This window comes from Epinephelus lanceolatus, chromosome 21 (genome assembly GCF_041903045.1).
Source record: "Epinephelus lanceolatus isolate andai-2023 chromosome 21, ASM4190304v1, whole genome shotgun sequence".
NCBI classification, from domain to species: domain Eukaryota; kingdom Metazoa; phylum Chordata; class Actinopteri; order Perciformes; family Serranidae; genus Epinephelus; species Epinephelus lanceolatus.
Window position 1 is genome coordinate 33,504,984 of NC_135754.1, and position 11,023 is coordinate 33,516,006.

Below are 11,023 nucleotides of genomic sequence, written 5' to 3' on the forward strand. Positions count from 1 at the left end.
TCTGACCTTTCACCCTGTAAATCTTGACCAAAAAAACAACATGAAACTGGTCAAATATTGGCCCTTGAAGCATCACACAGGCTACCAAAAAAAGCAGTATATTTTGTTTTGCAACTTTGCTTGCAGACACATTCAGGGTGGGAAAATATGACTAGCCTCCAGCCAAACATCAGTAAACTGTCTGTGGCTTGTAGAGAGGTCCGATCGGGTCTTGAAAGCTTCGTTGGCAGTGGAACTGCAGAGGAATTCCTGGCTTAGTCGCCACTGTGGTCTGCAAAATACGGGTTTAATTCTCTGGTCGTGTTCGTACAAATTTCAAAACTCACGTCCCGCAATTGTGCATATCAGAAACTCAGGCCACGCAATGGCCTTGAAATGTCAAGCCACTGCTTGAGAACACCTTCCCTTACCTCTATGTGTGTGTGTGTGTGTGTGTGTTACATGGCTAGTGGAGTGTAATGGGTGAGCCACGGTAAGTGTGCAGTGATTGTGAAACAATGGTGTCTGGTTACATAATAAGCTGTTGCCTTCAAAGGAGGCGTAACTCCATCCCTCAGTGTAAAAAAAGAAACAGGCCGACACACTGCTAGGTTTCACCAGAAGGCCTTGGGCTCTGAACAGGGACGGGTAGGAGGAGGGCGGAGGGGGGTGACAACATTCCTGAAACACTATCCAGATGCAAAGCAGCACACCTCAGGGATGACAGGAGGTCACTGAGATCCCACTGAGCGTTAGGCTCTCCTGACACAGCCACAATGGGCTGATGTCACTGCAGGGACTCTGCTTTTAGGCTCCTTCATGTGTCCTGTAGTATGTGCCTCCTCAGCGCTTATGATCATATAAGAAATACTGTGAACCATGTTTACATGTTGTAAAATAAGAGAGGGTTAAAGTTTCTTTCCATAGGCGTCTTGTTTTTCACCCTGGAACATAAATGTGCCTTCTCAAAGATGAAATGTTGTGTTAAAAGGTTATTGCCTGGAGGAATCCCTTTCAATACTTCTGTCTGGATGTTGGCAGCAGTAAAGATTCCCCTGTCCATGTTTAAAACAAGATTGACACATTCCCTCTCTCTTTTTCTCCCTGTCTTCATCCGTCTCTCTCAGCAACCAGAGAGTCAGCGTTTGTCCACGCCATAGCTTCAGCAGGCGTGGCGTTTGCGGTGACACGCTCCTGCGCCGAGGGCACGTCCACCATGTGCGGGTGCGATTCCCACCACAAGGGTCCTCCCGGGGAGGGCTGGAAGTGGGGCGGCTGCAGCGAGGACGCAGAGTTCGGGGTGCTGGTGTCCAGGGAGTTCGCGGATGCCAGAGAGAATCGTCCAGACGCTCGCTCAGCGATGAACCGACACAACAACGAGGCAGGACGCACGGTAAACATATTGAGACACATATGATGTGCAGATGTCTTCTTAAATGTCTATATCTCATATTAATATACACTACATGGCCAAAAGTATGTAGACATCTGAACATTACATTCATACATGATTGTACCAAATTCATGAACTGCAGCCTCCAAATCTTTTTGGAAGGTTTCACACAAGATTTTGGAACCTGGATGCGGGGATTTGCTCCCATTCTGTCAGATGAGCATTAATGCAGTCCATCCATGGAGATAGTATTTCTATGGGTCCAACACTGATGTTGGGTGATCAGGTCTGGCTCACAGCACAGTCAGTGTTCCAGCACATCTCAAAGGTGTTGGATGGACTGGGTTGAGGTCCGGGCTCTCTGCAGGACAGTCAACCTCCACCGCACCAAAGTGGGAAAACCTTTTTTTTTTTTTTTTTTCATATACCTGGCTTTGAGCATGGGATCATTGTCATGTTGAAACAAGACAAAGTCTCTTTCTGCTGCTACAATGTTGGAAGCATTGTTGTTCAGAAAATGTATGCTGCAGCGTTAGATGACCAGACACACCAAACGGACATCTAAGAACTAGTGGTGACAAAGGCCGACTGTTGCATCGCCTCATGTTGCCTGTGTCTCGCCCAAAAAGTTGCAATTGACCACACTACAAAGACGACAGCCACTGGCCAAATCGCACATATCGGAAAGGAAACAACTCTCCATACCAGCAGGCGGTGGGGGTCTGTATTCAACGTTCAAAAAGAGAAGCCAGAAGACTGACAAGACAGATTCAAGATGCTAGTTAGCCAGTTAGCGCGTTAACAATGCAACCTGATGTTTAAAGAACAAATAATACCGTATGCTAGCGTAAAATAACACAAACAACTTCATAAAGCTTCCGCTAAAGACCTCAGTGGCCAAAAAAAACAAACAACTTACCTAATATAACAACTTTGTTTTGATCTCATGCCCTTTTGAATTTAGTCATTTGTTTACTTTCCTCACTTTCATTTCTCTTCTCGTGCACTGAGCTGTACTGCCAATCAGAGGGATTTCTTTCACCGGTGGGCTCCGCTGTTTCGGACACCAATCACACGTGCTGAATTAGCCGCAAAAAAGCCAACAAGGGCTAATTAGTGGCAACCATGTGGGACACATGACCAAAACCTAGGACGACAGATGCTCACTGAGGCCCACCATTGACCAACAGCCAATCATCAGCATGGCGTGTTGGGGCCTTAAAATTTTTGCTTCACATGAACTAAGGCAGTTGTTCGTCGTCATCAGTTCAAGTTCCACGCATATTAGGCGTCATACTTGCATTTGGCTATGTCCTCAAGCTAGTTTGCTGTCTCTGTCGAGTAGTAGTCTGTTAGTCACTCACTCTACAGCAGGAAACAGCACTTCAAAATAAAAGCTTTGCCCCAGAAATTCACTGTACTTCAAAATAAAGTGTGTTTTTCACAAACTTGACAACTTCGCAAGTCACTTATGGTGTATTAAGAATGGACCTGTGACCCACTTTTGGACTTTTGGTTGGGAATAGCTGAACTAAGGGGCCTGGCATGCCAGAGGTGGACAGGGAAGTCCACATACTTTTGGTCAGATAGCGTACATATTGATTACTGTAGAACTAAACTGATCAGCAGTGATTTCATAGTTAGAGGTTTGACTGAATATCAGGTTCCATTGTTGAGCACATTTTGCACAGTGGCATGACAGGTCACAGCACTATAATACATCACATTCATTAGACAACCTCAGCACATATTGTACTGTAAAATGGAGTTAAAGGGGAAAAGTGAAACAGAGACGCAGCAAACAATGGACAACGACCTGACTGTCGTGCAAACGGAGGGGATTTATCCAGGAAACATTACTGTTTGGGATTACCAATTGTTCGTGTGATGGGCAGGGATTTGGTATTTGACTTGTTCGCACATTTCTGAGTTTCCACCTGAAAATGAGCACTTGACTTTGAATGACTGGTTAATTACTCATCTAAGCAACACCCTCCCTCCTGCCTCGCTCCCACACCTCGCCTTTCATGCCTTGCATCCCAATGAAAAAATTCCCTGACAGTCAAATAACCCGAGTGAGTTGAGGGGGAAAAGAAGGAAGTCAGCTCAGACTTAAAACATCACTGGCTGCTGTCACCGCTCGGAAAAAAATAGGCTCCCCGGCTGCTCGCTGAGGGGCAAATGGAGGGACCACACGGCAACAAGACAGTCCTTTGATCTGAGCACACAGGAGCAGCCGGGGAGACCACAGGAGCTAACTGAACAGCAGCACTGTCAGGAGTCTCCTCTCCTCTCCACCTGGCCCTCTCACGCTCCATTATTTAGCCCCGAGGGCCTCTGGGACTTGATGTTGGCATGACAAGCTCACAGAGTGATGTCACGAGTCCAACCCCCCACCCTCCCACCGCTGCCCCCTCTCTCCCCTTCCTCAGCCAGAGGTGCCACAGCCACCTGCCTTCCGCCCCAGCTGGGGGAATTCTGCGGCTAAATATAGCTGTTGAATTAAAGCACAACAAAATCAAAACACAAAGGTGAAATAAGCCTCGCGGCGGCACACTCACAATGTGAGCCAGTGACTTCAGAGAGAATTAGCAGCAGCGCAGAGCCTCTGTACTTCACAGCTGCATGACACTTAAATAAATTGCAGCCAGTGGCACATTGTTTTTCTTGGCCTGCTCTGAGAGTCTTCAGTGGTTTCGTTTGTCTGCGTTACTGAATTTCCTGTTAATTTCTGACCTCAAATCCCAATAGATCTTCTTTGGCAGTGACCGACATGACAAGTTCTGAGTCAGTTATTTAATTAAGACCAGCACAGTGTAGTTAAATACACTTTAAAGGAACACTCCACCCAAAATCTACCTTTTTTTTTGTTTCAAATTCTCACCAACAGTTGGCCTTGAGTGGTGGCTTTAAAAAGTTTGTGGCTTGATTCTTCCAAAAGGATGGCGGGGGTGATTTCAGCTTGAAGTCACAGCGGTTGGATTCCAGTGACAACTGAGAGCCTTTTTACTTCTGGTATGATCATGTGTCTCCATCTGACTACCGCTTACTGCCTATGTCGATTATGCCATAGGGTCAAAGGGCCCAGCACACAGTAAAGCTGAAAACATACCAGAGCCACTGTAGTGCATCACATTATGTGACGCCCATCAAGTGCCGCCCACAGCACACACTGGACGTGTCACGCTGTTGCAGATCAACTGACAACCACGCAAAGTTGTCAGTACTTTTATTGAAAGATCTGTACTTCCTCCATCTATGCATTAGCTTAAAATCATGTGTGGAGAACCCCTAATTAAACTTGATTTCTCACGTGAAGAGTTGATCTCCAGAGCTATGACTCGCCAGGAATTATCTTTTTGGCCACTGTCTTTAAAATGACAGGACTGTGGGTCGTTTAGCGTACGATATTTCTTGACCTCACCAGTGAGCCTCTCCTCATCCAGTCTTTGTCACACACGAGACACAGCAGCAGCTACAGAGTTCTCTTTATACATCAGTGGTGAGGAGAGGAGTCGAGCTGCCATAGGAGCAGAGAAAAGAGCTGCTACGGGAGCTGGTATGAACAAGCAGGCAAGAAGTGCAGGAGTGCCCCTGTGAGTCCAGCTGCTGTCGGCGTGGGGCTGTCGACAATCCTTGTCGGGAACGTATCAGGACACATTAGTGTTTACACTTCATAAGATATGTGGTCAAATACGTCCCAGACCACCTCGGCAAGTGGTTTGAGTGATCGGAAGACCACGGTGGTTATTACGCTTGTATTGAACGCTGTCCACTTGTGATCTGATCACCTGAGATACATGTTAATACCAGGTGTAAACAGGCACTGAAAGTGACAGAAACTGATCCCACGATCTGCCAAGGGATTTATTTGCTAAGTGAAAATTGTTTGGGGCACACTGAACACATGGTGACTGCTGAGAAGTGGTCTGTGTATTAAAGAAGTGGTCTGTGTATTAAAGAAGTTTTTTTTTTTACACCTTAAGCAATGACTCTGGATTTCCATAGGAATACATTGGAATTACTGTGAATCTTGCTTCAGAGCCGCCTCTCAAAGCCAACAGGCAGTGACTCTTCACAGTCTGAAGACATACTTTTAGTGGAGTATTGCTTTAAGCAATCAGGAAAAATGGGTTATGAAAGCTAAAAAATTTGGATGCATGCCAGGCTGATAAATAGCTTCACTAATGCATTTCCACTGAATGGTTCGACTCAACTTGACTCAGCTCACTGTTGGTGCCAGGTCATTCCTCCATTTTATTTTCCACTGCAGATAGTACCCCGCCAGTGCTGGCGGAAGCTGATCGCCATAGCGCCGCTGCGTGAAACTGCTGTTACATCATCTTCAGTGTGACAACCACTGAATCCTTTCTTTGGCAACCAATCAGGGGAACACCTGCCTATTGGCAATTAAATAGCAGAGTGTACAGCGTGGTTGTTCAAGTTGCCATTTTTTAAAAATCTGGGTGGAGTGAATAAAAAAATATTACGATTACTATTGACAGTATCTTGGCTAAAAAAATGGTGGCTATGTGCAAGAGGTCTTGTGTCCTGCTAGTGATGACTCTGCCTTCTAGTATCACCTCAGCTCACTTAGCAGTACCAAAAAAAGTATCAGGTATCACAAGCAACTTTTGCTAATGGAAAATCAAAAAAGAGTTGTGTTATACCATGCAATGAAAATGCATATGTACATGCTTTTTTTTTCATCCAGGAATTAAATTAAGTTTAGTACTGATGTTGGTTTTAAACATTCCTACAAAGTGAATATAAAAGTGTCCTCTGTGTTTCTCAGACCATCCTCGACCACATGCACCTGCGCTGCAAATGTCACGGCCTGTCAGGAAGCTGCGAGGTGAAGACCTGCTGGTGGGCGCAGCCAGACTTCCGCATGCTGGGCGACTACCTGAAGGACAAGTACGACAGCGCCTCGGAGATGGTGGTGGAGAAACACCGCGAGTCACGAGGCTGGGTGGAGACGCTGCGTGTCAAGTACAACTTCTTCAAACACCCCACCGAGCGCGACCTGGTCTACTACGAGGGCTCGCCCAACTTCTGCGAGCCCAACCCGGAGACCGGCTCCTTCGGAACGCGCGACCGAGCCTGCAACGTGTCGTCGCACGGCATCGAGGGCTGCGACCTGCTGTGCTGCGGTCGCGGCCACAACACCCGGACTGAGAAACGCAAAGAGAAGTGTCACTGCATCTTCCACTGGTGCTGCTACGTCAGTTGTCAGGAGTGTGTGCGCGTTTACGACGTCCACACGTGCAAGTGAGAGAGGCCTGTGCTTTCAGACTGCTGGACTACAAGTGCTGCCCACCCACCCGTCAACTCCCCCACCTCCTGCACGACATCCCTGCTTCCCCCTGACACGCATCCCACACAGAAACATATTCACCAGCACACACACTCAGGCCCTAATGGGTAATGGCACATCAGCTATGGATACTTCTATACCTTTATTTGTAAAAACCCCGCCCTAGAATCCGTCTTCCAAACCACTACACCCATCTCCATAATATCTGACCAGATGACCCGACCAATCTGAGTCTGAGGTCTAGTCCGCTCTCATGGGACGGAGCTACAGTTGTGCATCTTTGTTCCTCTCCCCGCAGCATTGGGCCCCTCCCTCCCCCTCGTCTTTATTTATTTCCCTCCTACATGCCGACACGTTTGCGGCATGTACAGTAACACTTTTTACCTGTGAGATTAATGCAGTAAAAAACTTTCAGACTCTCTTTGCTTTTGAATAAAAAGCATCTTCTAACTAACACCTCACTTCTCCGGCCGGTCTGGCTGGTTTACCTTTTGTTTTGTTTTTTAAACTAAACCAACCTCTACACTGTCACTTAGTCGTAAGTGATACTGAACACAGCCCCAGGAAACCATCACTTTGTAACTACTGAACTGAACTGAAAACAGCAGGCAGGTGTTGGGAAGTGCCACAGTCCTGTCTTTTGTAAACTACTGAGCTGATGAAATCCTCAGTGTTGCTACTCTCCCTGCTGACTGACTCTACCGCACCAGTCGACCGGGAAGCCTGGAAGATATATGCTACAGTCTGATTTTATAGCCCTGCATTTCTGAAATATTACCATTGGGCTGGGACTGGAGGTATGCAGCATGTGTGTGAACAAGCATGCTCATTCCACTAACTAACAACCCTTCACATGTATATGTATGCACTATTCAGTTACTCCAGGTGGTTAAGATTTGAGCATTGTTTACGCGAGCAAATTCTCCTTGGTCGCAAGCTAGCAGTGCTCATGAATGACAACTTTGTTCCAGCGTTCGGGCACGATCAACCTGTATATTGCTCATGATTTCCACACATGCGATGCAACACAGTCGTACATTATTCAATCTAAGGAGCGACGCGGCAAAAAACAAGCAGCAAATTATATGACTGAGTAGAAGATCATTTGTGGCTGTTTCATTTTATAAAGATACGCATCAAACGTGAGTCAAGCTTCAGCATGCTTAATATTAATTCTGGTCTTATGAGCAAAGTGATTATTGGGAGATCTTTTTATCTAACACTTCATGCATTCATCAGGTCCATCTTTTGTCTGACGCTTTCTTTTATCACTGTAAAAAAAAAAAGAGAGAGAGAAAAGAAAAAGGGGGACATGTGACGACATGTGGAGACCGGAGCAGGCTCTGATTGGCTTTCACACCCTCCCTTCCTTCTCTCCTGATTTTCCCTCAGTTGGACAGTTGAGGTTTTTAAGAAGCCTGATTTATGAACTTGTTCTCTTGTCAGTACACCCCAAAAACACTCCTGCCCTGCGGTTTTGGTTTTGGAGATACTGGAAGAATAATTTACTCTCAATATAATTTTTTTTGCCCCAGAGGCATGGACGTCTGCCCGGCTGACTCTGACTTGTAATTTTTTAACAAAAGGAAATTATTTTCAAATCGAGGTAAACAGTTGTGACTTTTGGGTGGACAGAAAAGACTTCCAGTTCATGTAGAGTCTGAGAACATTAAAGGCTAACATCTGTATTTCTCAACTCAAAGTCCTATTTTCACATTTCTGTGTCCAAGTGACAAATGAGAGCAACAGTTTTTGAAACTGGTCCCATACTGAGTGAGAAAGTTGCTACCAGCAGTGACGAAACAGGCTGTTATGTCCTCTCTTGGGGCATATGAGCAGGGTCAGAGTACATCCACTAAGAGTGTTTGTTTTTGCCACTGACAGGCTCAGATTATTATAAGTGTCTGACACTATTATGTTAAGGATCCCTACAGAGATAAACCTTTTTGTTACAGAGTAAAATCATTTCTTTTAACGCGCAACAGCCCTGAAATCGGCATCACCAACACACCAGACTCCATTTAAATAAACAGTGATTTTATCGTGTATATAGCCAGAACATTCTTACATCTAACTGGGTGAATTAAAGGTCCATTATGAAAGATTTAAGAAGATACATTGGCAGAAATGGAATATATTAAGTATGTTTCCATTGGTGTAATACCTGCAAATAAGAATCATAGGAAGCGAGTCCTTGTCTATGGAGTCTGCCATGTTTCTACAGGAGCCCAGAGGAGACAAACCAAACACTGGCTCCAGATAGGGCCATTTGTGTTTTTGCTTTGGTCACCGTAGTTAGCAGCCCCTTCGAAAGCCAAACAGCATCCAAAAAACACAGATTTTTAAAATCAAACTGCTTATTCAGTGTTCTTACCAAATGAAATCAGCGGGTCAGACCTCTGCGGATAATTCAGCTCCTGGTACAAATGTCCTGAATGTCTGGATCTTCAGTTATCAGAGGACAAAGGTGAGCACAAATTAGCAAGCGCTGAGCTAATGATGAGCCAGCAGCTTTGGAGAAACACTGATTTGTAATGTGAAAATGCTTTTTTACTGGTTTTAATTACCTGGTCCGTTTGTTTTGGGGTGTTTTCTCACCGGTTCATTTGGGCAGGTGTGAACACAGCCATCACACTCAGGTGTGCACCAAAACAACCAGACCGAGACCACCTCTTAAGGAAGGTCTCGGTCTGGTTACAAACGAACTCTGGTGCGGTTGGTTTGTAGCGAGAACGTGTTCCGACCTGGATGTGAAGCAACTGCAGTCACATGACACATTGTTTGGGTTAAACATGAGCATGTTACAGTCCTGGAGGATTATTAATGTGCACCTCCTCCTGTACTGCCTTAATATGCACATTCAGCACATCCAATGCATCAAAACATTGTTTTCTAGTTGGAGCTGCACCTCGTTTTCAAACTGTATGGTTTGACTAAAATGAACAATGACAGCAATATAGTCCACGATGAGCAGCGCTAAAATCAACCTGCGTAGTTGTCCCTCCATTGTGACATTAGAAAGTGTCACATTTATCTTGCAAGTGTACTCTTCTTCAACGTTTGCTTTACTTCCTGGATTTTTCCCACATGGAAATTCTGACCAATCAAGAGCAGCTTTCTCACACAAGGCATTTGATCTTGTCCGCTTGTAAATGCTGCCGTGAGAACACGAACCAACTCTAGGCAATTATACAACTTTGGAACAAAATAAGTCCCTGATTCAGACCAAAGGAGACGACTCTAGGGCTGAATGCATCCTTAGAGAGGAAGAGACCTCTGCTGGTATGGTATAGCAAAAACCTCCTGAATAATGAACACTGAAGGAATTCTAACTGGGAATTTTTTCAGCTGGTGCAATCTGCAATCCTCACCACTAGATGTCACTATATCCCCTAAATCTGACACACTGTTCCCTTTAAGAGTTTAGTTCAACTAAACCAGTGTTGATTATTGTTAGTACAGTGGAAAAAAGGAACCAGGGAAGTTTTGTTTTATTTTGTTTCTGCTGACTTTAAGTGTGTCTTACGATGGCTGTCCCTGGTCAGACAAAAATGATCTTGCTCTTTAACAAAAAGGTCTGTATCTGTAGGGATCTGAGTCTGTCAGTGGCAAAACACGTACTTATAATGGATGTAAATTGATGGCGCAAACATGCCCCGAGTGGTTACATTGCAGCCTGTTCCTCAGCTAAAAACTGGACCACTTTCAAAACTTGTTGTTCCCATCAGTCACTTAGACACAAAAACATGGGAGAACAGGATCCAGTTTGAAAAATACAGAAGTTAACCTGTAACGAAAAGAAGGTTGGGAAACTTCATCAGGAGCTGAATGATTCAAGTGTGCAAGATGTGTGTGTGCGCATCACGTCCGCCAGTGACAAACAGAGGTGAATGGAAAAATGGATGGATGGATGGATGGATGGATGGATGGCTCTTCACTATGGTGGAACAAACTGTGAGAGGTTTCCACACAACATGTTCTGACAGTCCCACCTGCTTCCTATTAATTATATTCAACAACAAGAAATACCCAGTAGTGTTTAGGCTGTCCTCTCTTTGTGACATAGCTTAGCCTTTGTGTCATCTTCTACACAGCCCTCCCTACCTGGGCCTACCTTCCTGTGTTCAGTCCCCCCCCCACACACACACCCTCCTCCACTTCTCCCGCTATATCCAAAGTTTTGTACAAATGTTTTAAAGTGAATAATTCCCTTTTTATTTTATAATCGTAAATGTTATGTTTTTATAAATATTATTTATTATACAATGTATATATCTGTATGACTGAACTAAGATTATATATTTGAACAACAAAACTGTCTCCTGTTTTTTTTG

At 44.9% G+C, this 11,023-nt stretch overlaps 1 protein-coding gene across 1 annotated transcript in view; it reads left to right on the forward strand.

Annotated features, from left to right (window-relative positions):
- wnt3 (wingless-type MMTV integration site family, member 3) overlaps positions 1 to 11,023 on the forward strand; it is a 36,396-nt gene extending 25,373 nt beyond the window's left edge. Inside the window, exons 3-4 of the mRNA XM_033610933.2 lie at positions 1,107 to 1,372; positions 6,168 to 11,023. Coding sequence (XP_033466824.1) covers positions 1,107 to 1,372; positions 6,168 to 6,647 — 746 coding nt within the window. The 3' untranslated portion in view covers positions 6,648 to 11,023. The remainder of the gene's footprint in view (positions 1 to 1,106; positions 1,373 to 6,167) is intronic.